At 44.6% G+C, this 26951-nt stretch overlaps 1 protein-coding gene across 1 annotated transcript in view; it reads right to left on the bottom strand.

Moving 5' to 3' along the window:
* The window catches only part of NUAK1 (NUAK family kinase 1), a 49356-nt gene extending 22770 nt beyond the window's left edge, over positions 1–26586 (bottom strand). The window contains exons 1-2 of the mRNA XM_049821657.1: positions 26231–26586; positions 1481–1601 (exon numbers count right to left, since the gene is read on the bottom strand). Coding sequence (XP_049677614.1) covers positions 1481–1601; positions 26231–26545 — 436 coding nt within the window. The 5' untranslated portion in view covers positions 26546–26586. The remainder of the gene's footprint in view (positions 1–1480; positions 1602–26230) is intronic.
* Positions 26587–26951: the final 365 nt, after the last annotated feature.

Here is a 26951-nt window from a genome sequence, read left to right on the forward strand (position 1 = left end):
GGAGCTGGACTGGCTCCGCTGCAGAAGCACTGCTCCTCCCTCCACAGGGCCAGAGGGCAAAGTTTTGCTCCCATGGGACTTTATTGTCTGCTTCTTAAAAATGCTGTAATCTTTTTAACTTTTACGAATGTTTTAACTCAGTAAAAACTATTTAAAGTAAGGACGAGAAGGGCAATTGGTCAAAGGACCGCAGCATGCTTAATCTTTTTTCTTTCCGAGTTCCCGTGCACATTTGAAATAACTTTTGTTCCATTTGCAACCCACATGCTGACACAGCATCCCTCCCCTTTTCTGTTCCCAGATTCTGTTATGAGTTTATTCAATAAAAAGACAGATATTCATCTCTTTTCAAGTACAAGAACATGCTTTTGAATAACTCAATATGCGATACTGTAACAGTACGCCAAGCCAGCCCTTGTTTTAATCAGTCATATCAACTCTCAGAGCGAAGCTGCCATATACATATCATCACCTTGCACATTTACCTCACGGGTATGTAAATATGTAGGGCTAAATTCGGGCTGCCTGTTCTGCACATAAGGAAAGAGGTGATCCCCGGGGACAAGGCTGCCCAACCCAGGTCCCTCCAAACCTCTGGAATCCACATCCCAGGTCCATCATGCCGCCGCAGGAACAGACCTCTTGGCCAGTGTCTTTTAGCACGTACCCGGCCTGAACATCCCAGCTCTAGCTCTAGCTGGGATGTTACTTGAGGAAGGAAGGAAGGAGGAGGAGATTTTACTAGAGTGACACTCTATAAATATATAAACAAACAGGCAAATCAGGGAGGAATGCCCCTGGCTTCCTGCTCCTTGCTGTAGGACCAGGGAGCAGCTCCTGGAGGCAGGAATTAGCAGGCTTCCCAGCTGTGTCCCAGGAAGAAAGGAGTTAGAGAAGGAAGACAGGATAAGGAAACATGAACAGGATAAGGAAACAGGAACGATAAGCCAGCGACAGACTGACAGGAAAGCGTGCAGAGGTGGATAGGAAGCGGATGCTGGGATGCAGGGGGAAAACAGCAATGGCAGACCCAAGAAGACTAACTGGCAGGTAAGGGAAGACCAAAGGCCTAAAAAGCAGACAAGACTGGTCTTGTACAGTCCAGGGAAAATAAAGCATAAAAGGACTGGTTTAGAGGCTGGGCACGTAAACAGACATCAGGCTGGTGCGTGAGTGAGAGCGAAATTAAACTGAACTGTCCAACGGGAGCAAGGAGATGAGGTGATACATGCAATGATTTCCCACCTGCCATGGACAGAGCACGTAACTCACACATGAAGAAGCTCCTCCAGGCAAAGGGTTACACATCCATGAAACATTGGTACTTCAGAGGGAAGGTAGTGCTCAAAACAATCTCTTTGGTAAGGGATCACTTACACTAGGAGTAGGGGCTTGTTTGGTGCATGATCTCAAGAAACATGAACATCAGGTCTGCAAGAACATAACAGAGCAGTGAGGGAGGAGAATCGCATTCACTAACCTTCATATATGGTGATGATATGAGGGTGGCTGAGGGATGACATGATCTCAATCTCCCGTCTGATGTGAACCATATCTTGTTCATCCTTAATTTTGTCCTTACGAATGGATTTTATTGCAACCTATAAATTCAGGAAATCAAGCATTATTCTTGGAACTGAACAGATGCATATAATCCATTAAGGAGAGTTCAAAAAATAAATACAGATGTTAGATGTTGGCAGAACATGGAATGACCAAAACAAAGCTTTAAAATACAATCCTCCATGCCCCAGCTCCTACATTTTATAGCAATAAATACACCCTCATTACAGTAATGGGTGACATGAAGTTTTAGGGTCTTCAGGTCTTAGGACTTCACTGAGAGGGAAGACGGCATCTTTTGGAAGGATCTCTGTGTTAGCCTAAGTACTCTCCATCTGAGGCAAATGGCAAAACTCCCAAAAGATTTCGATGGGAAGTACATTTGCTTAGACATGATTGCATCTGACAATTTCAAATAGAAGCTTTGGAGACAATTTCTCTGAAATACGGTTGAGATCTCTGATGGACCAGAGGCAGGGAATCCAGGGTGCTGATTACACATTTATATTTGCCCACGTTAATACACAGAGGATCACATTAACACGGGTTGTTCCACAGTTCTCTAAAGCAGGCAAATTGCTCAGGAGTTAGGACTTATTTAAAAATCAGAAGAAATAAATCTTTGAAATTCACATCTAAACTCGTCCTCATATAAACCCAAGGCTTTCAGGCCCTACACGGCACTTATGCAATCACTGCAAAACCATATCCTTCCTGCATCCTTCCTCAATCAGCAACCTTTTTTCAAGCACATCGTGTGACTGGGTATCTTTCCAAAAGGCAGGGTGGGAACAGAGGAAGTGATAGCTGAACTTGCAATATAAATTCAAATTATAACAGCCCTTGTGAGTGTGTGTATGTGTGTTGCCTGTGAAAAAAGGGCTTATCTGAACAACGCCATAAATAATCACGGAGGTCAGCTCATGCCCTAGGAGAAATGCAGAAGCCAACAATGGAGAGAAGCTGGTGGGAGAGGGAAGGTGAAGGCATTGTGCATACTGAATGGCAGCACGGCCTTTATTATACTCAATATTTACCCTGCTTTATTTTTGTAAGTCAGAGTTCAAGGAATAAATTACCAGCTACTTTAAAATCAACAATACGTCTTTGAAAAACATCACTGACCTGCTGAGATGACCACCCTTTTATGGGTAAACAAAACTTTTGTCATTCTATGCAGCCAACTACTGCGGGCCTCTCCTGGGAAAACATTTGTAAATCTGTGATTTATGTGATTTCCCTAGTTCCTTCAGAAAAAAAATAATTTCACTGCCTACTTCAGTAACTGCAAGTGGCATGACCAGTATTGTTTTCATTATATGATGTAGCATCAAGGATATTGAAGAAAGAAGGGGAAAACTTACAATATTATAAAATTGAAATGTACCTAAACAGGAGCTAGTTTAAAGGATCAGGTTTCCTACAAAGCCTTCAACTCTGAAAAGCAACATTGTTCAAAAAAAGCACTAAGCACATGTCCCATCCCCTCAAATTCCCAAAGATTTCAGCACATGCTTAAAATTAAGCTCACGCTGAAGTGCTACCCTACTTTGGGACAGCAGAACAAAAAGCAAAACTCAAGGGACAAACTGATTTCCATGTTAAAACCAAAACAATTCTTTTCTTCCTCTTGACCCAGACATTTGGGATAGAGATTTTAAAAGTAACAACGTAGCTATGGTCTTATCTACAGGGCATCTATTTCTAGAAAAGGTAATACAACAGATCTTAATTGAATGAGTGATCAAGATAATGTCCAAGTAATTCTAGAGATGGAGAAAGCAACTAACACTAAAGATGAGGGTGGATCTGCCCCCCTTCCCATGTTTGCACTGGGACAGCCTGCAAATGCAAATACACCATGTATACAAGAAGGATGTGGGTGGCTCTTGGAGCAGCATGTGCATTCCTGCAAGAAATAAATATAGACATGGGTAAAAACACATTTTTTATTAAAAGACAGCCTTGTACTTGGCTCTGAGGAAGAATTTAAGAAGGGTTTCATTGTCAAATATACAACGGGGAGCAAATTCTTCACCATTCTTGGCTGGTAAAGTAATAACGGCACCCCAGAGGGCATGCCAATCTCCTACTAACTTGACTCTGTGCTTCAGAGACAGGACTTTTGTATGTCTATACATAATCACTGCAAATGGCCTCCATGGAATAACTGCATATATGAAAACATATATTTTTAGATACAAAAAACGCAAATGTGATTGAAAAGCGTGGCGGCACTCTGTAAATTAATGTTTGGATTAATCTTCAAATGCAAACAGATGTGTTGCCTGGGAACATATTTTTCAACAGGACCAGAGAGTTTACAGTCTCACAACCCGCGTTGAAAAGTGGTTAAGGCATCTAGGAGCCTTAATTTATAAAGGCTATTCCTAAAAGTTTAACCAAATTTTGAAGATAGTACTCAAGCTCTCCTGAAAACATCACTTCCCAGTTGCAGGGGTAGAATTCAGCAGCCCAGCCGAAGTACTTGGGATTTTGTCAGTGACAATCCAGGCTGCGAGATCTCATCCCAACATAAGGAAAGAACGCATGCTGAATGCATCTCTCTGATTTTAACATTAAAGAGTTTCTCTTCCCTCCCTCAGCTACTGCAGATCACAGTGACCGGCACCTGGAAACAAGGAAAGACAATCAGCAGGTTGTGAACTACCTCAAGTTCAGCGAATGTCGATGGAGCCAGGGCAGCTGCCTCCTGCGAAGCTTCCACCTGCCCATGCTCAGACCATCCCCTGCAACCCTGACAAACAGCAAAAGTGCTGTGGAAGAGGCAATACCCCTTAACCAGGGCACGGTACATTACCAGTACTAGCACTTCATATTGGAGCAAGGCTTCAGACACTCACACACACTAACGAAATAATATCACTGTCTATTTGCATAGCACACGAGCACGCTCAAAGCAGAGTGCAGCCATTTATTAATTAAACCTCGGGAGGCAAGTGGTGAAGCAGCACTATTCATCCACTTTTAGGAGATGAGGAAATCGAAACGGAAAGCTGACATGACTCCTAAAGGAAACAAGGACAGTAGCATCTCAGAAATCGCTGCCTGCCTCTCCCTCACAAACTGTGTAACCCACCACAGGGCTGCCTTGCTCAACAAACCATCTGATTATTGAAGGCTGATTTCTGATACCTTTCCCCGTGTTCGATTGCTATTTTTCCCCTCAAAAAGAACCTTGGGGAAGTGAAAGGTTCGAAGGCATCTCAACAAATACTTTTAACCCCACACTGTCTGCCTGGCAGCCTGCACAATCCCCAAATGGATAGGCTCCACGTCTCAAAGGCTATCAAGAGTGCACAGCCTTGCTGGTGACCTGGTCCGAAAGGCCAAAGAGCAAGCGATCGCTGTCAGCGGACTGTCACCGTCAGATGCGGCATCCCAAAGCAGGATTAGCAGAGCAGCGGGACAGCATTCGTTCCAGCTCTTCTCCCCCCCCAAGAAAGGGATTTCTGCCAGTCAAGCGTCTTTCACCTGCATCAGTCTGCTCAGACCGTGTCAGCAAGGGCACTTGGGCTTAAATCTACTGATGTGAAAAAAACAACACAAACAAGAAAGCAGTCCACTTTTGGAGTTTTTTTAGTATTTCATGGAAACATTACAAGTTATGATCACATTTTAGGTATTTATTATATATTTTATTGTTTTCATCTCTCTGAGCAAAATAAGATCCCTCGCTGTTCAGGCTGTAAAACAAGTCTCTCTTCCAGGTATTCTAAAATATCAATAATGGAATTTCTTTCATGAAATGTATTTTACTCAGAAATGTATTCCAGAAAATACATTTTCAAAGCACGCTTATGCTTTTAACACCAGAAAGAGCTGGCTCCATTTTTCAAAACTGCACTTACAGGACTGCTGCCAGATACAGTACATGATGAACCTGAAGAACTTAAGCCTAATAAAGAAATAATCTCAATTGAGAAATGCCTTATGAAAGAACTTGTTTGTTCATTCTTTAGGTCCTTTTCTTTCTTGTTTGCCTGCCCCCTTACTTTCCTTGCTTTCTCTGAAAGCAACAGCTTCACTGTGTGCAACATCAATATTTATTAAGGGTCACAGCCTATGAATCAAGAGTAGGGCAAACGCAACATGCTTTTTTACATCAGCTACATTAACTACTCCAAATATTCCAGCTCAAGATCTGCAGAGAAAGTGCTGTTAGTCCCTTCGGTACTCTCAAAAACACTGTACTTATACCTCTACCACACTTTCTCAATATATTTTACTGGTTTTAAGACTTAGATAATTTAATTACAGTATTTTTAGTAACTTTACTAGTGGAAGAATTTGTATTTTTCCTAGCTTCTTGTCTTAATGACAATTTCAGATAACTCCAAGACCTTGCACTCAGACAGAGTAACATATCAGATTCTTAATAATGAAATCTAAAGCCTCTCACCCCAACAAAACAGGTTCAAGTTCACCCAAAGCCCCTATAGACACGGTATCCAATCTGGCAAAACACTTTAGCACATGCTTGACTTCACACGTGAGCAGGCCACTGACTTTTGTGGGATAGCTCACACATATAAAGTTAAATATATGCATAAGCACCAAGGTCACAGCTCAAAGCTAGGCCATGTGATGGTCCCTCCGGGGATCGATGCTGGCTGTACGCAACAGGAACACCCTCGGTATCTCTTCTGCAGCTCTGATGGCAACACGGTCCCCCACGCAGGGTTAGAGGGGGAGAAAAGAGCACCAGAGATGGACTGAAACCAGTTCTGGTACCAGCCTCTGCTCAGAAGCAGGTGGAAAGAATACCCTCTCCAAAACGTACGGCACAGGGGAGAGAAAGCAGGGGGTTGTGTACCTCTAATATTGCCAGGCATTCCCAAACAGCTCTACAGGAGCACAGTCCCTGCTCCGCTGCTGTTCTGCCTTCCAGAAGCTGATAGGAAAGAGGGAGCAGAGCTTTTGGCTTCCCATCCCTCCGTGAGTCAGCTTGCACTTTGCTGGGCAGGAAGCACGGAGAAGTAAGCCGCTCTCTTCAAGGCCGCAATAAATTACCTGTCTCCATTAGCTGGAAAGAGGATTTATACTCACTCTCTGAACTGGTGTAGAGGGATTATTAAATATTTTGCAACACAGTATGCTTCTTTGCTTTTGTTTGGTACAAATAACTTGAACTATAAATACTTCAAAAAGATGATGGTTGCAAAGGTTTCTGTACATTCAGTGCTATCTGTAAGAGAAAATTCTCTCCTTTACGAGCTTCTTGGCTGCTGGGCAGAGCAAAACAGGTGGAATTTTCTTTTTACAGAGGCAGATCAAGACCACCACGTACAGAAAAACATCTCAAAGTCTAAACATCTGGCAAAGGGCATGGCAGGCAGTAGGTGCCCATTTCCCTATCAAATCTCCATGCCTGCTGAGTCACATCTAGCATCATCGTTTATGGGATGAGGAACAAAGCTATATTTTCATCAAAGCATAAAGCTATTTCTCTTGATTTCAGGAAGTCGGCTCATGTGTTTGTTTTAATCTAATGAACCTACATTTGCCTCATTTCCAGCCAAGATGTATGAAGATGAACAAAGGTAGAATTAGTCACAGTGCAGAAAGTCACAGATTTTTAAGTCGGCTAGTGCTGTCGCCGAGGCTGACCACCTGAATGCCACAAACCACTGAACCCTCCCCAGCAATTTCTGCATGCAGTACATTCAGTCCCATTGAAAACGATCTTCCACTCTATTATCTATCAAGGCTATTTTTAGGACCGTGGTGAGATACGAACAAACTGCTTTTTTCCACCATGGGGGCTGTGACTTTTAAGCTGGTTCCAGCACTTGTGCATACCACCCGTGCTCGAGCAAATTCCAACGGGCTCTTGCAATACTATTGTGAAGAGTCAGAAAAATGACATCAGGACAGAGAGCGCAGTCCTCCGAGAAAGGGAAACCAGCTTGCTGCCACCGAGAGGTACGTTAGAAATGCAGCTTAGAGAAAATTATTATTATTATTAAAACCTATTTTCTTTGGGTGAAGAGGGAGGGGAGGGTTAAACACACATAAACCTCTCCTTTCCAAAAGCTGTGAACTGAGGCCATCCCCACCCAGCAATGGGAAGTGGGTGAGCCCAGCCAGTTTCACAGCTCTGCTTCCTTTCTTTGAGACTCCGAGGTGGGAATTGCAACGCGCCAAGTGCCAACAGGGGCGGGGAGGTAAAGAATAGGTGGATCAACCAGGGGGGAAGAGAAAGGGAGAGCAGAGGATGTTTGGGGGTGCGGAGAGAAAAGGCACATTGTTCTTTCTCCAGCTCCACAGAACTGAGCAAGAAAGAATAAAGTCTGGCACCGTATTATGTTTTTTTTCCAGGGGAGTCTCTGCCTATGGCTCTTGGCCCAGACATCACCAACACAAGAGGAAGAGAAACAAAGCTATGAAATTGGGTGGTCCCTGAGGTTGCTGCAATCAAATGATAAGGAGGGGGATGCTGATAATGCAGTTGCATTGAAATGGCACTTCCAGAGGTTGCACAAAGGAGAGAAAGGAAAGGCAGGGGACAGGCTGAATAACTGTCTATCTGGCCTCTGAACCTTCCAGGTGGGAAGAAAGGGCCATGGACGGATATCCCTACAGGGAAGCCAAGCATCCAAAGGGTTCTACAAAGGCATTCTCATGCAGACTTCTTCTTGTAAGCCTCTTCCCACATGAGTATATCTTTGCTGTGTCCATTTGGTGGAAAAAAAAAAAAAACAACTTTCTGGAGACTCCAATCCCAGGCCAAATGCATTCATAAAGAGCATCATGCAGGACATGCATTTCCAAGAAGCAGCTTCTGCACGGTCACAGAAAACACTTCATGCACTCACTGAAAAGTTGGACAAAAGGCCACTGTGAGTTGAAGCAAAATTAGTGCCTGGCGTGGTGCATTTTGCTAACACATCTCCGAGAGCTCTCTCTTTCAGAAAAAGAGTAAGGTTGACACAATGCCATTGTTCTGGAGATTGTTACTTTTCAGATCCTAAAAGCCAGATCATCTCCATGGTGATACTGCCTGGGAGACAAGCATGCAACAGAATCCTCATTAATTATTTATCAACGGCCCAACTCTATCGTTTGATATGTTGGCAAACTCTGCAGTAATCAGGAGAGTTGCCTGAAGCGGTAACCGGTGCCATCTGCACGCAGTGAGACTCTGCTGATTTAAATCTCAGGGCTTCTGCCCATTACTCTGTTCCATTGCATGTTTGTTCGTGTCATGGATTTTACCAAAGACAAAACGCTGTTATTGTTGTCGCGAGCCAGCAGCTGCACACATAAAGGGCGAGGATGCACGTGCCACGATGCACCTTTCAAGTTCATTTGCTTTTAAGAGGCAAGGGTATTTTTTTACAGCTGCCTCGCTCTGTATGGTAAAAGCATACAGCAAACATCTGTGCCTCTCTGCTTCATTCCCCTCTTCCCAATGCATCACATAAAAAAGATTACATTTCTAAAAACCAAAGCTGATTTACTGCCACCCTATCACTCACTACCTGTAGAGAAACTCACTCCTACACCAAGGCAGTAGAAGTCCCCAGTCAGTGTAATAAATGTTATATCAAAATTCTATTTGCATAAGCTGAGACACAATGTGCCAGTGCCTCTTGGAGAACCAGGGTACGACTACCTCAGGTTTAATTTTCCTTTTCTGGTTCTGCTGGACGTAGCTGCTCTTATCATATCATAAATGATGATTCATCAAGTGAAGAGGAATTAACTAATCACAAACACTAGGCAAGGGGGTTATATCTTCCTTCTGGTTCCCCCTTTATTCACAGAGAAAAATGCCTGTGGAACGAGGTTTTAATGAGCAGTAGAAGGCACCAGATGAACACATTTATGCTGTACATATACAAAGTGGGTGCCAGGAGGAACACGTACAACACCCTTCCTCCACTTCTTTCCTCACCCCTGCATACGGTGCCTGTTAACAGGATTTGTGAGTGCATTTTCTGAGTAACCAGTGCCTTACTGGAAAATTTACATCCCTCCATTGTCTGGTGCCCGCTATCCTCAGCTATGTATATGAAGCCTGGCATATTTACACCGTGCATCTTCTGACAAATTTACCTAGCAGACCTTTCTTCATTTAATGCTGAGAATCCTGGCTTCATGTCATCCTTAGCACCAGACGGATCTTACATCGCTGTATTAATCATCTCAGGACTGATTTACCACTAGGAATAAAAAAAAAAAAGCATTCATCTGGTTTAGCATAGATCTGATTTCCAATAGCATTTAAAAACACAAGCTAGCAACCTGGTTCTTGATTTTTCATAGTGAGGTAGTGAATCTTGAAAACAAGAGGGAAGAAGGGAGGGCTGCAGAATTCAGAAATGGGCAGTCCACTGCTATATGTCAGAAACCTATCAAAAAACTTCTCCCTTCCCAAAATAAAAGGTTTTCATACAGCATTACTGAAGTTCCAAGTCATAGGACTGTTCAGTTTTAGAAGATCCTACAAGTAATCACCATCCCTAGCAATAACAAAGTGTTTCCCATAGTGCTTTCTCAAGTTGCCCCTTCTCACCGCCCCCCCCCACCCCGTCCCAATAGCATGCTACCGCAGATCTGCATCCACTTCAATCCTCCCTGATCCACAGTGAAACGAATTTGCCCTGGTAGCAGCAGAGGTTGCAAAGGATTTGCTGAACAACAGAGATCTGACAAGATGAGGTTAGTAAAGATGTTTGTAGCCATGGCCTGCCGGGACTGGAGTCCAAGGCTGGCATCCTGGGAGAGACCCTGTCACATGCAGACGCCACCTTCCTGGAGAAAAGAGTGGGACTGCTTACGTTTTTCCTAATTCGCTTCTAAATGTAACTCCAGATCCTTCTGAATATCCAAAAATATAATATCTAATACTTGAAAATGTTCGTAACTCAGCCTGCAAAAAAAGAGGCTTATGATCAAATTCTGAAGGAATTAAAAAAAGACCCAAAAAAATGGCCAAGTTGAAGTTTTGGGGCTGTCATGCACAGATCGATGGAAGACCATCTCTCTTCCAAAGTCTAATAACTCATAAATATCCCATCCAACTACCTTCAAGCTTTCAAGGGAAGTTCATGTTTTGGCACATAAGAAATTATATCTGGAAAGAAACTGGGGTAGGGGATTTCCCCAAGGCAATGGAGGTTCATAACTGTAATTAAAAGAAAAAAAATGCTTTACAACCTCAACTATGGATCGTTCCTCCTTAATAGATGTTAACCAGCACTGAATGCCACATTTACTGAAAAGATGAAAACTGCATTTACAGTTAACTTCTGGTGAAGTTGCCAAGCAGATGTTTATTTTTGGCTTCCACATTTACTAAAGCCAAATGCTACACTGAATTGGGATTTCACAAAGTCTAACTGCTTTTCTTCCAGGTTACAATTTTGTTGGAACCAACAGGGAAAAAAAAAGGAGGGGGAAGAAAAGGCAGGGGGAAAAAGCTGACTTCACTTTTAAGTAGGAAAAAACCTGGTAGCATCCGTTTCTATCATGTCTGTTTATATCATAGTTTAAATAAGGTTAGAATTGTGCAATCATTATTGATCAACTTCCAAACGCAGCACAGCTCCATCCAGCACATGTGCAAAAGAGGAAAAGTCACTGGAAGCGAATCCTGTGTCAGTCACTTTTAACTTCTGCAAGTCTGTGTGCAGACTGTTTAGCACTAATTAAATTACTGGCAAGTCAGGTTAAAGAGGAGTGAAAGAATTCACAAGCCCCAAGTTTACTGTTCTCAGTGTTACATGGGTATTACAGATTCCCCCTCCAAAAACTGGAAGATAGATTTCACATTAATTTTGAGGCCTGATCTCACAGCTACCACAGCTGCTGATGTAATGCAAAATGGTAACCTGGGGCAGCAGAGAGGGACTTTAATTCAATGTTGTTTTTTCATTGTGAATAAGCAGTGAACCACACTGAAGTAATCCTCCGAAGTAGGAGTGCACCCTGTTCAAGGCACCAATTTAGGGATGAAATGCAAAACCAAGATCCTGGCTACTTCATTAGAAAAAGCCCTTTATAACTTTCTTAAGAAGAGAGGTATAAAGCCCTAGTGCCTGGATCTTGTTCCAGTTTGAAAATGACACAGTCTCCTGTAATTCCTCCCAGTAATTTAAATTGGAAATGCGGTTATTCACACCCTCTAAGCAACTGCTGCAAACTATTGCAATGTGCTGTTAAATAATTGCTAAATAATGGTAACCTCAGCAGTTACCAGAGTCTCTAAAGTGATTTTGCACATGTTTAGGTGAAAGGTGCTATATCAGCGCAAGGCTGTAATTCACATTAAACAAGGAAGGGGGTGGGACATTGTTTAAACTCTTTCTTAGAACTAGTTTTTTCCAAGAAGCCAACTGACAGCGCATTTTCATTCATTGGTACGTTCTGCTTGAGGAAGTTGTGAGTAAATAAACATAACTTGGATTATTGTCTCTCTTTAACTAAAGTTTCTGTGAGTTCAGGGAAGCCTTGGAACCACTGAGAACTTTGCACACCTTTACAATGCCTCTTCTCCCACAAACGCGAAGTCACCTGGTATTGTGTGGATCCTTTAATTTTGCTCTCCTGGTTCTACAGTCCTTCAAAGAAAAAAGGAAGTGCTATTTCACCATGAGAATCACAATAGTACAAGGAAAACTTGGGAAGAGTCTTTCTTCTTTTGAAGAAATGTCAGGCACCATGACGCTCATTAACACCCAACACCATACCGCTTGACCCCTCAAATTCCTAATTAACCCAGTGGAATTTTGACGTGTGGAGAGATTTTAAGTTGAGTTTATACAATTTAGGCTTTTGGTTTGTCCTGGTTTTGGCTGGGATAGAGAATTTTCTTTCTAGTAACTGGTATAGTGTTATGTTTTGGATTTAGTATGAGAATAATGTTGGTAACACACTGATGTTTGCTAAGTAGTTTTTATACCAAGTCAAGGATTTTTCAGCTTCTCATGCCCAGTCAGCAAGAAGGCTGGAGGGGCACAAGGAGTTGGGAGGGGACACAGCCAGGACAGCTGATCCAGACTGGACAAAGGGGTATTCCATACCATGGCACATCATGTCCAGTATATAAACTGGGGAGAGTTGGCTGGGGGCAGGGGAAGTTGGATCACTGCTTGGGAACTAACTGGGCATCAGTCAGTGAGTGGTGAGCAACTGCATTGTGCATCACTTGTTTTGTATATTGTAATTCTTTTATTATTGTTATTACCATTTTCTTCCTTTCTGTCCTATTAAACTCTCTTTATCTCAACCCACAAGTTTGGCTTTTTTTTTTTTTTTTTATTCTCTCCCCCATCCCACTGGGTAGGGGAGAGCAAGCGAGCGGCTGCGTGGTGCTTAGTTGCTGGCTGGGGTTAAGTCATGACAGGATTAACATCAATGAGCAGGGATTCATTGCACAAGGATGGTGGGCCACGGAGATTATATTGTGGAAGGCACACAGATGTGTGTAAACGACACAGTTGGAAGGGTTAACGACACAGAACTGTCAGAAGCACCTATATCTAGTATATTTTTCTAAATTGATCTAAGGTGGATCAAAATATAAATGTACTTCCTGGTGGGAATCTAGTGAAGCATAAACCTACATCCTATCTAGAAAAATACTCTTGGAAAACAAAAAGATTGGCAATCGTGTGTATCAAAGCCTCACCCAGGTTATTTTGCTCCAGGGCTTGCAGATCACTCTGCAATATTAAATTTGTTTTTGTAAAAGCACTGCTTCAGTATTACATTGTTCTGCCTGGACATTACCTATTTAATGGTCCCTTTTTGGAAGGGACCGTCCTAGAATTTATGACGGAACGCGGTGGAATTGCTACAGAGGGAGGAAAGGAGTTTGCTAACATTTCTTCCCCATCCGTCTCTGATTTCGGAGAAATATTTATACCCCTGAAGGTAGAGGAACCTCCTGTTGTTCCCTTCTATTTATTGAAAGTAAATTACCAGGGCCACCCTAATGGCTCAGTGGAGGGACTAACACAGGAACAGGAACACTCTTGCTCCCCGTGGCCAGCTGGGCTTCGAATAGACTTGAGAGGGTAAGGAGTGAATTACGCTTTCCTACAATTAAGTGGCTGGTGATCAAGCAATTTTGCAGCCTTAAACACATAACTCTAGCTTTCCCTGCTAGAAGAGGAGTTCACAACTGCAGACAGTCGTTACAAGTAGTTATGAGGAGGGTTAACTTTGGAGGGGAGAAACAGCAAAGCAATTTTTTTTCTAGATGGAAAGCTTTTGGCAAAGAACTCCCCCAGACCCTGTGATCTCCAGGACTGTTGCCCCCTTCTTCAACACGCACAAACACCTTTTTTGGCATGTGTTTTGGCCAGTCAGTTGAACAAGGGAGAGTTAGCACTCAGATTTCTGGGATCCCCTTGCCAAAAGCTAAGCTGTTAGGTAGTGCAACAGCAGCAGCGCAGGCTTCCCACTTCACCCTGCCAGTGACCTTCACACAGACTTGGACATACCACCTTCCTCAGAGTGAGGAGCAATTCCCTCTCATGCTGCTCGGTCCAGAAATTCATCTCAGCAAATACCACAAATCATGTCAGACCGAGCAGGACTATTAAAGCAGTGCTGCGCAATGTGAATTGCTGTCCACAAGGGACTGGAGCAAGAGACTGCCTAACCCACTTTGTTTAACTTTTTACTTAAACAATCCTGAAAGGGGAAGCTGCATTGCTACTCTGGAAATTACAACTTTAATCTCATTTGAGCCACACATTCCTCAGTTAAACTGCAGAAATAATTTAAGAACCAACTCCCAAATAAGACATTTTTCAACATTTCCTACATTTCCTGGAAATATATTACCTCTGATGCTGTGAAGTAAAAGCAGGCTTATTAATTTAACCAGGTTAAGGTTCTTCCGGTAGCCCCAATAAACTCTAATGTCAGGCTAATTACATGCATTTCACCAGTTTTGCATTTTCACATTCCTCAAAGCAGCAACATGCAACACCACTGTAACACTGATCATTTCCAACTCAATCCCACAAAACATTTGCACATATTGCATTCATCGCTCACTCGCACTGCATTGCCTGTGGCAGGAATCAATAGTGCTTCATTGAAAATAAAGCAAGGTTCGTTTCCCCTTAACGGTAACGGCTTCCTCAAGTTTACTTTAATGCGCATGCCACAGCTCAGAGGTGCCAACATTTTCTGGGTTGTTTAAACATCGTTTAGAGTTTTGCTGGGCAGATAAGAAGAATAACTTGGGTGTACAGTAAAACAAAGAGATAGCTGTTTGTGCCAAACATTCAGCTTATGGCAATACTTCATAGGAATTATTCCCCATAACAACTGAACTGTCATATCCTACAACTACATCCCAGGCAACCTCCCAGCTGAGCTCACTACGGCTGCTGTCTGATGTGCTCTACATACAAACACCCAGAACTACCCAGATGTTCTCTATGTAAAACATTTGGTTTGAAACATGCAGCGCTTCTTTCCAAAAAGCCATTACATTTGTTTAATGGACTCACACAGTTCAACTAAAATATCCTGGAGCAGACATTTGACTGCAACTCTACTCTACAAGCCCCATCTGCAAAAAGAAAAGAAAGAAAGAAAAAGTAAATGAGAATGCTTTACATGATTTACGCTGTCTTTATGATCAGCCAGTTCATAAAATACAAGCTCTGCTCTACAGACAATAACACAAATCGCTTTCAAGTGTATTGTTTAGTCCTTGCCTGTGTTAAACAAATATTTCAATTGAAACAAAGGGCCGAAATCTACTCTTCGGTTTACAACATTGTTAATGTAACCGAGAGCAGCATTTTACCCACGGACATCACAGGGGATGCGATTTTTTTGTTTTACGCTTGGAGTGAGTGAGTAATGATATCCAATAATGATAACCAGTTACATTCACGGCTGCAGAGTTTTCCTTTCATCCAAGAAAAGCTGGAAGGAGGTTAAAGTACAGCATGAAATCCTTCTCCCCGATGAATTCCTCGCGAGCAATGAGCAACCCACAATGAGGCATTTCACAGGTCCCATTAGACCACATTTTCATCATGAAACGCCAGACAGGATGGAAGAATACATTTGTTTTATCAAAACAGAGAGGCGGGTAGAAAACTCCCAAACTGTACACAGAAAAAAAAACCCTGTTGTTGAAAAAGACGGCTAGTCCCTGACCTCAATGTAAATGCACTGCACGGTCTACCTGAAGGCCCTTGTTCCTCCCAGGTTGTGAGGACACAACGGTGACCAAGTGGTACCAACCGGTCAGCAGCAGCGGTACGCAGTAGCGACCACGGTTCCAAGACACAAGAGCTGGCGGGCTTTTGACAAATTGGCACCATCCCTTCAAAGTATGCCTACAGCCATGAAAGAGGACATTCACTTCATGAACAACCTTCTTGAGATGGTTACACCCATACAAGGAACGGCTCGGCTCGGCCCAGCGCTGGAGCTGTCGTCGACCTCGGCTCTCCCCACGGCTCTGCCACAGACTTTCCCAATGAACCTCGGGGAAAGCCCTCACCCCCTGGGTGCCCAAAACACAGCTGTGACAACCGGCTCCTACAGGGCATGGAGCTTAAACCCACAGATCATCCTTTCATTATTTCACCTCATTTCGGCACCCCGAAGAGAAAAGATGTGACAAGGAAAGGAGCGTGAAGGACGCTACGCCTCACATATAGGCCTGGTTACAAATGTGCCTTCCCGAGAGGGCAACATGGACGCCTCTCAGTTGTATCCCCACACAGGTCAGCTAAGCCCGTATTGCCTCCAGCAGGTATTTTACTGCCATTTTCATCTTGTGCCGGAGCACAGCTATCTCACGCTCCTGGCCACACAGCATTAGAACATGCACCAGCTGGGAAGGTTGCGCGGTCCCCTCTTCTCCTCCCAAAGGCTTTTCTTTCCCCCATACCAAAACAACGACCCGCAGCACAGCCCTGCTGAAACCACCGCCAATCGTGGCGCTGCACCAGCCGTCCCTGGCCACCTCAGGGACTGGCTGGCCTTTCCTTCTCCTTCCTGAGCCAAACTCCACTGGGGAAGCGATGAGATTGGATTTGTACAGAGTGCGATGGCAAAAAGATGCAAATAAATGACAGCTCCAAACACGTGCCTCGGGAGCTGGTTTTTTAAAACAAATGCTTCCCTGTCTTCCCCTGTCAAACGTGCGTGCAAAAGACTTAACCTTTTTGCATCAATGACAAAAACTGCAACAAAATACCATTTAAGAAAAAGGAACATTTGTTTAGTCACCCCATGGCTCAAACAGGTATTTTTATCCAACCTTCATCGCTACCTTTTGTGATCAAAAAAATATTCACACTCTCTTTTAAATAACACTTGTACCTCAAATAGGAGGAGATACCATTCACCATCAGGCATTTCGTGGAGATTAGAAATTGTAGCAGAGATGAAATGCCTTTCTGTGTACAGGAAACATGATACGGAGGCCTTGAGATCTCCACCGACAGCAGGACCCGAATCTTTCTGATCTACCCATGAATGGCTAAATTTAGTCTCCAAACTTGGCATGGTATTTTTTTCACAGGAACAATGAATTTCTTTTTTTTTTTTAAGCCTAATATCCCTTAACTAGTGTCTTTATTCCAAGGCAGCAGTGCTCAAGCCCAAATACGCTGATTCAGCTCCTCGGCACAGCAAGACATTAGGATAATTGCAAGTCCCTCAAGCCGCCAGACCTCAGAACAAAGACACTCGGCTCCTCCAGCCTCTCTGCTTAAGTCGTCCCACATGCCGGCCACTGGGCCAGGGTGGCCGACGGGCTCTGGGATTACCACAGGCCGACGTCCCCGGGGAAGGCGAGGCATAAAAGACAACCTCCCCCCTTCACCAGGGCGGCATCCCCGGGGACCCAACGGCAAAGGGCCTTGGGCGCCATGTTGGAGGTGTGGCGGAGGTGAGGCGGGAAACGCCAGCAGGGAAAGGCCAAGGAGGCACCCAGAAATTAACAGTTATGTTGGCCATATGATAACCTAAGCAACCTCTGCTGCCTTCTTAATACTTATAAACCACAAGACCTGTGTTTATTTTGTGATTTTGCGTTTACCTCCAACCGGCCGGGATGGTTTCGAACATGCCAGCTATGCCAATCCCTTTTCCCATAGCTGCTGTGTGGCTGTTGTTATTTTTTTTTCAGATAAAAGGAACCACCCATTTAAGTATTTTATTATTTTCCTCCATTGGTAAGAATAGAGCCTTAAAAAATTCACACTTGAGCAAGACCCAGGACTTGCATCCTGTCATGGGCCAGTGGCAGCCTTAAGGACTGATGTCCTGTAAACCACCAGAGCTAGAAGAAAATCCCATCTGCCTTTGGAGAGTTGGGGAACACTAAGCATTTATACCATGCAATAGTTTAACAGACCGAATTGAGGGCTGGTCCATAGTCTTCAGTTCAAAATATAAAAAATACTGAGCTCAGATGAGAGTACTAAAACAGCGCAAGAGGAAGGGACGGCTACAATCCTCCACCCTCCCCTCTTTGCAACATGCAGCAAAGGTTACGGGAGGGCCTCTGCATCTATTGAACATCTGGCATTTTTGGTGTGGGTCCAGGATGTTTGATGGGTATGGCCAGACACCGTGCGCTCACGGAGTATCTCACCCAGCCCCCTAGTGTTCAAAGGTCCAGGATCCCCTAATTTATACAACATACTATGTTGCCTGTGAAGACACGGTGATAAATATATTCTGCTTAAAAGCAGATACTTCTCAAATCATAACTTGCAGATGCTCAAAGTCTTTCATGTGGGTAAGACAAATGAGAGCCATAGAGACTGATTTTGTAGCCAGGGAGTACAGGAAGCAACAGCAGGAGAACACTATTGAAAGCCTGGATACACTTATGGCTTTAATGAATTGGTCATCAAATATAACAACGCACATGTGCAGTTTTTACCTTGCTTTGTAGTTCACTCCCCACCCCCCACCAGCTATTCCCCATATATCTAGCAAAGTGGAAATTATTTTGAGTTTAGTTTATTAAATGGACGCACATGGTACTCGCATCTGCTGGAAGATATTTGAGGGAAACACTGACAAATATCATTTGCATATTTAGTCAGAAACCTTTTCATCTGAGACATTTCCTCTGACATACCGACTATCCCAAGTACATCGACCCATCAAGGCTAATGACAAGAGTTTTTTCTCTAGGTGTCCAGCGCACGCCTGAACGATTTACGGACAAATCCTGACTTAAGCATCAGGCAAGAAGAGGCAAGATCTATACTCTCTGTAGGTCAGGGATTCCCACACCAACACACCCATCACCGGTGGCATGCAAACCATCAAAACTGTGTGCCAGAGCTGGGCACTGGCAGCAGCCTCCACCCCTGCCCAGGTGAGGAGCAGGCTTCTGCCGAGGTTCTGGCCACTCTGCGCAGAGCAGGAGCCGGCAGTTGCCATCGTCGCTTCTCGCCATCTATGCTGCGAGGCCCCATCCCACCCCAAGCCCAGAGGCAAACCTGTGCTTCTGGCTTCAGAGCATCGTCCAGGGCTGTGGCAGAAAACAGATGGTTTGGTCCCACTTTACTCAGGAAGAACACGCAAGACTACAATGAGAACCACAGTGTCCTGCTGAGAGGAGCATGATGGTACAGTAAGAGGAGATGCTTTGGCATCAGCATTCTGGTTCGCGTAGACAGAGGGTACAAAAGCGTGGTACAGGAGGCAGAGACCCCAGCCAGGAGGATGCCCACATCAAAGCAAAGGTCAGCAGCCAATTTCCGAATCCCTGGTATGTGGGCTTTGGAAACACGTCCCACATGCTTTGCATTTGGATTACCATGGCTGTACACACACCGACCTGCCAGTGTTCAAGGCTGATATACCTGGAGCTGGTTTTCAGCCCACATTCAGCGTTCTTCCTTGGCACTGTCATGACCACCACGTGCCTCCTCCCAATTCCTCATTCCAGCAAAGACTCTCCAGTTATTTATTTACCAGACAAAACACAGACTAACTACAATTACAGTTCTGTAAAGAATAAACAATTGCTCACAAGAACTGCACATACCACACAGTTTTATTCAACATGTATGACCCCAAACTACAATGTATACAATAATTGCCTCCACATGGCAAATCCACATTGCGGTTCTTAAAAAATAATAATAATTTTTAGAACACATGCCACCAAAAAAACACAGTATATTTTAGCCATATCTAATGAAAGACTTTGTACAAGCAATTTCCATTCTGTTGTGTTCTCTAGCATATGGTGCTGTGAAACCATTTGTAATAACACTTAGGCATTTTATAGTGTTTTTAGCTGAAAGCTGCATTATAAACATTGGCTCAAATTCTGTTGTGAATTTCACATTTAGAGGGATCACACTAGGTATGTATCAGGCCAAAATGCGCCCCATTAATTAGTCTAACTTCCCTATATTAAGTAGTATCCCTTCAGAAAGGGATACACTGAGACACAGAAAAGTTAATTGACCTGCTCAAAATTGTTCAATCCAACGTGGGGGCTGGGGAAAGAAGCAACAGTCTCAATAGTCTCTCAGGCACTTTTAATTTCTTCACCTGGAAGAGAGTCCAACATCATTGAAGGAATATCACTTGATGTCCACTCAAAGCTCAGAAAGAACATGCTGTTCTTTAATTTGGTAAAAGATTTGACAAGCTAACGTATTCAGACAACCCCTTACTGGCTAGTCATTAATTCAGACTTTCATACCACTGAACCATACTCCCCTGAACAAATCTGCTTCTCCAACAAGAATTCTCAGTGCAGAAAATAAGTATTTTGTACTAGTGCCTTTCCCCTAATGACCTGCACGCTGTAATCAGTTATTTCTGTCTGCAGCCCCTGACGTTCAGGTCTTCTTTGGCATTTCAGTTATAGAAGTGTTTATGTGAAGACTGTAGTAATTTATACAACCAGGTAGTAACTCCTATTCTAATAAGTCCACAATATTGACTGTGAATTACATTAGATTAAATCCAGTGGGTTTATTTCTTTTTCTAAACCAGAGTCTCAGAGCACCTCTAATAATTAAGGGTGGAACAAATAACAAATTAACAGCAAAACTATTTTCAAGACCATATACTCTTTCCAACTTCTATTCATTCCAGATCTAGAATTTCTATGTGTGCTTTGGTACAATTTTTTACAGAGAATGACCTGAGCTTCACTAACACGCCTTCAGCACCGTGAAAACATTGTCCAGATCTAGTCGCATTTTGAGTCCCTAAAAGAACGCGGTTTGCAAATCTTAAATAAATAAATAAATAAGGTTTTTGGTCATACATTTTGCAAGAATCCCTCTTCCACTGAAGAACCTCTGGCCCCAGAAAAGTGTTGCAGGGCAGAAGAGGTGTACGCAGCACGCACCACAGGCTGCACGGATCCTGCCTGCAGCTACCAGCTTGGAAGCAGGGAGCAGGCAGCGCTCTGAGCGGGTCACAGCGCTGGCACGCAGAACAAAGCGAGAGGCAGCAGCACGAGCGGAGTACAAAAGGGCCGGGAATGGAGACCGAAGCTGAACGTCACACAGGGACAAAAGCCTAGGGTAAAGAGAGAGCCCAGGAGGAAGGAGAGACCGAGCTCTGCAGAAGGCTGTCATCCACAGGACCCTGATGTTACGTACTCCATATGTCTGGAAAAATCAGGTATTATGTGGTGTGCTCAAAACTTCTGATGATTTTGGCTTTAATAGCAAGTTTTTCTTTCTCATGTATGAAACGGGGCAGCGATACAAGCCATTGTTACTACTATTCAAGTGTATTATCATAGCTGTGGAAGCCACATTCACAAATCGGGATCCTGCTGTGCAAAGGACTGTACAAGCACTTCACATCACAGCAGTGTTGTGTAGATACTTCCACTGGTGTCTGCAATAAAGGAAGATATCTTAACAAGGACACCAAGGAACTAAAAAGAAAAAAACAACAAAAACAAAAAACCCAGTTCTGCAACAGATTTGGACATTACCCTGCTGAAGATGCACACTGAGCGATCAAGATAAAAATCAATACTAAATATTGACCCATGTGCTAACAGAAGCAGAAGTTCTCAGGAAAAAAATGGAAATATAACAAGTCATTAAAGATAAGAGAATTCACGTGCATAAGAGGGAAGAGAGGGATACCGATGTTTTCTACGACATCAGCAATGCAGACAAGAGAATTGGGACAAACATCCCACCTGGCTTTCACTGTCCTCAGTGACCCACAAGCACGCTTTTATCTTGTTATTTGGAACCCTTAAAAACCACACCGCAAACAAATGCTTGTGTGGCCAACAAGGCCTTAATTAGTGACGTGACAGAGTTGTCATTGCTGGTATTTATGTTTTGGTTTTGTCACGATACAGAGAAATACAACCAGCAAAGCAAAGGTCCTCCTTTCATATAATCTGTTGCTGTTTCAGGGTTTCAAAAACCCTCTGCGAGTCTCCAAAAGCATCATGAAGCAGAGCTGTTTCAAAGTGAAGATTTGCACTGGAGTTGCAACTAAAAATATTTCTGTTGCTCTAAAGTTTGGGGGGGGGGGGGGGGGGGGGGGCGGTTTTACAAGATTTTAATTCGGAAACCAAATTCATTTGGCGACATCCTTCTATCTGCACTTCTATGCAAAAGAATAAATAACAAGCACTACCACACATAACACGCCTGCACAAATATGCAGCGCATGCCTGTTTTCCATGTTGGGCTGCAGCTTGTCATCAATTCCCAAAATAATTAGCTTTCTGGAGGAACAGCTGGAGGAGAATAGTGCTTCCTCCACCTGCTGGTGAGGAGGAAGAAAAGATGTCCTAGCTCTCAGGCAGAGAGAAGGAGGAGAAGGCAGAGGGGATGCCCTTGCAGCTACTCCCCATTGCTTCTCAAGTGCAGCCTAAGGAAAGAAAGGGAGAAAAGCTCCTGGCTTTTGCAAACGGCAAAATCTCTCCTGAGGACAGATGGTAACCGAAAGGAAGCGCAGATAATAAAGGGTGCTTCATGAGAAGCATGGTTATAATAAGAAGTTGGTTATAACAACCAACCAGCAACGTTAGCATGCTCCAGGTCCAGCGGTGGCAGGGAGAGCAAATGACTCCCAGCAGAACACCTCGCAGGAGAGCACCCACAGGGAGCTGTAAACCGGCCAGGGTATCGACCCCCTGGGTTACGCTCTGCTGGGAGCGCTCCAGGCAGCCTAACAAGATTTAGCCAGTGTCTTCCATCTTTCAGAGCTACATGCTCCTTTACTAACGTTAATTTAATTAATATTAATGCATTTTTTGTATCCAGGCGTTGCTTTCTGTATAATGTCAGGAAAAGACAGATAACAAGACTGAAAATGCCTATCTGTAATTTAAAGTTGTATTACAGGGAGTATTTACTCTAGTGGAATCATTTACCCAAAGAAGAACCCAGCAGCATCTACCATCTTCATGCACCGTGCACGGGATCGGCCAGAGGTGGTCAAAACACAGCTTATCTAGGGCTGACATAAGTGTAGCTGTGGATTTCTTGGCTAACAAACGTTGAATACATAACATGAACAAAACTCAGTTCTTTGGTTTAATGTGCAAGATGACAAGTAGAGAAAACACCCACAGAAATGTCAACATGAGTGTTACCTCACAGACTTGCGATATCATCTCTTCATCCTTACACTTACTAACAGGTGCCTTAATTTAAAATGTCATAAGTTACACAGTGTATACTGGGCCAGTACTAATGAAGGAAATCTTGCTGGCAAAACTAAGCACCTCATACGTCATGTAGCGGGCAATATTTTAACTGCTTTGTGCAGTATTACTGTCTGTAGTCGCTGTGGTAACTAATACACAAATTCTCATAAGTTGTTTCCAATAACAAACTAAGTGTATCATGCAATCTACCCTGGAGCTTTATGGCAGGAAGCTTTATGATCACGTTCCACTGAGTTAAGAGGAAAGACAAAGAAAACATAATAATTTGAATAAACCTGCAACCTCTTAATAAGTGCCAAATACTACTTGCATTCAAGTCAACAGAAATCCTGCTATTGATTTCCAATGGCACAGGACTAAAGCACATCTGTACCTTGGATCGAGCTGCCTTCTCATCTTGGTTTTACTTCATTAACTCAAATCTGCCAATTTCTGTTTCACTCCTGAGCTCTCTATTTATACAGATGACGACAAATCCAAAGTTCACATTTCATATTAAAAGCCTGGCTAATCACGCAAATATCTTTACGAAGTGCCATACAGCTAAAGAGATTGTTAATGGACCAGAGAAGTGGAAAGGCCAAATAGGAGAATCACTTGGACAAGGCTGATGACTGGGAACGCAATGCCGCTGCCGAGGTCCAGCTCTGCAATCTGTTACCATACAGCTTCAAATACCTGCTTACCGCTGAGTAAAGAAAAAGACGATTAGCTAAACCAGTAGCAGAATAGGAAGCAAACAGACTGGACTAGAGCGACCTTGGGACTCTTGCTACCTAGCTGCCAGCTGCGAGACGATTTGCACTGGACATGGTGCAAGAGACGGTAGGGGCCGCATCGCTCGATCTGTGCATCCCCTGCTGGACACACGGCAGCATCCAGTCCAACCTGCTCACGAACGCTGCAAATGCTGGGCGCTAATAAGAACTGAAGAAAGGGAAGAGAAAGAGGTGGGGGGGACAGAAGGCAAACTCTGCCCCTCTCTGATCAGTCGTCCTGTCGGTGCTCTCGTCTCACCCGTGGAAAGCAATCGGGGTTCACTGCAACAGCCAGACAAGGGAACTGTCAGAAAACAAGAAACGTTTTCCATTCACTTAGGTCTGGCCGGATTGCTGACAACTAGCTTTTATTCTGTAAGCAGACAAAGTGTGGATATTTTACATACACTCACGGATTGTTAAAGTTCAAACAGACACGTTACACCAGAACTCGCCTGCAGACGGGCTAATAATTATGAAGTGCCACACGCCGATGCTTGTATTACTACAGTATAAAACTCACACCCCGGTATTTGTTTAGCTTCTACAGACCAGCTGATAGAGAAAGTGTAACATTTTTATTGCATTTAAGATTGCATGGGTATTCTGATTTTCACCCTCTCCATTTCAAGATGGCATTAGCCGTATAAATTGAGTTCAGACTGTATCATCTAAGTATCCTTAGCTGTGTAGCTGAAGTGCTTGACAGTCAGCAAAATACAGAAAGACCTGGTGCGTTGTTAACTTGAAGGAGATACACATCCACGCTACAACCTTTCGTCTGAGGGCCCTTCCCAAAACCAAATCTCATTAACAATACGATCACCTTTTCTTTTTTAATTGATGAAGTCTTTAAAAAAAGGTGGTTTTGATGTATTTGCTTATTTACTATATTTTGTAACGCCAGTCAAAAATAATCAAGTTACAAAATAATAGTTAGTATACAACATAGCCCTGGAGCTTTTGTTAGCCTGAAATTGTAAAACAGCCAAGACAGCAAACTTTAAAAATCATGGACTGGGAGTGAGCATGTGCAGAGATGTCCATCTCTGGTTTCTCTTCAGCCAGCCTCCAAATGAGCTAATAAACTGAAAGCATACATGATATGACTCTACAACTTGGCTGAAACTCTCATTTTCACTGTCGACACAAAGATATTTAGTTGCAAAGCAAGTGTCCCTTATTAAAGCCATGGCATCTGCAATTCCATTTTCTGTTTTACAGTTGCTTCTGCCTCTGGGTGTGCATTGAGCTTCCAGGCAACCGAAAGGGAAAGATAAATGAGACAAAACCTGTAACGTCATAGGGAAATGTCTTGCTTTTAGATGAAGTCCAGTGAAAACTCAATTAGTCTACTTCATAGGAAAAGCAGTATTAAGACCTCTTTAGAAAGCCACCTATTTCTCTGGGCGGTCTTTAATGCTACGCCTGCCTCTCATTCTTTCACCCTCTGTTAATAGTTACGTATTTCGGGGAAAGAAAAATGACAATAACTCTGACTAATGTGTACATTTCTTCAATTGCATTTCTGCACCCTGCTGGAGCGCTGTACCAATGAGGAAATGCTGAAGCTGAGTTATTGCTGGACAACCTCCGGGCTGCTTGAAGTCTCAAGCCAGCCGGCACCGCTGAGCAGTGAAACGGATCGTAAAAACCAATGGGGCTGGGTTGCAGTCCCTGCAATTTTTTTAGGTGTCAGCAAAGTTCAGGTCTCAAAAGTATGACTGAATCACGGCATTTTTAACCGGAAAACCAATGTTTGCCCTTCTGACAGGACTTTGCGAGCAGCTTTGCTTAGCCAGGGGATGTGACAGGTTTCGCTAAACCATGAGTTTCCAGTGGGGAAAGAATAACTGTCCACAGCGGACCCGCACGTAAAACCAAAACACAAACAATAAGTCACCCTATTTTTCCAATAGCAACACAACCTTTTAAAACGTACCGATGTGTTTCTACAATACCACCACTCCTCCCCCCCCCCAGAAAACTTTCTCTATAGGATTTGCACTGCAAACAAAGCCCTGGACCCAAGCGACCGCAGGCACGGGTGGGATGCTGACCCGGGCTCCCGTGGGCTACCGGCCACGCCGGGCTCCTGCCTCACCGAGACGGGTCACCCCCGCCCACGGACGGCTCTCCCGCCTAACGGGTCCCTGCGGGGATGCACCCAGCCGGCTCCCTTCTGAAGAAAAAGGATATAAACGTCTCTATAAAATAAAAAGGCAAAGAGCAGCCCCTCCGCCCGCCTTACCACTCTGCCAGAAAACCTCTCGATGGCCCGCTTGACTTTGCCATAGGTGCCTTTGCCCAAGGTCTCCTGCAGCTCGTAGCGATGCTTCAGGTTGTGCTTGTGGTGATGCCGCTTCACCCCCTGCTGCTTCCTCGCCGCCGTCGCCGCCGCCGCCGCCGTTACCTCCGGGGACGGAGCCTCCCCGAGCGGCTCCTCCATGGCCGCCGCTGCTGCCGCTTCACCGCCGCCGGCCGGCCCGGAGCCGCAGGAGGAGCAGCGGGGCTCCACGGAGCTGCTGTTACCGCTGCCGCAGGCGGCCGCCTCGGCGCCCTCCATGCCCGGCGGCGGGCGCGGGGTGTGAGCGCCCCGCCGGCCTCGCCGCCTCTGCCTCGGCCCCGCGCCCGCGCCGGCACCATGGGGCGCGGCGGGGCGGGGCGGGGCGGGGGGCGGGGGCGGCGCCCCGCGCTCTCCTCCCCTTTCCCGCCACCCCGGCACAGGCGGCGGCGGCGGCGGCGGCGGCGGCGGCGGCACAGGCGGGGGGGCGGGACCTCAAGGCCCCGCCCCGCCCCTGTTGGACCGCCCCCAGCGCCGCGGGTCGGGCGGGGGCCGCTGCCCCGCGGCCGGGCCCTCCTTTTGTGCGTGGAGGAGACGGGGCTCCGCGGTCGCTCGCCCACCACTCAGCGGGGCTGACACCCCCTTCCCCTTCTTCCCGGCGTGGTGGGGAGGGCGGCCGGCCGGCCCC

The sequence above is a fragment of the Accipiter gentilis genome, chromosome 18, assembly GCF_929443795.1.
Source record: "Accipiter gentilis chromosome 18, bAccGen1.1, whole genome shotgun sequence".
Taxonomy (NCBI): domain Eukaryota; kingdom Metazoa; phylum Chordata; class Aves; order Accipitriformes; family Accipitridae; genus Astur; species Astur gentilis.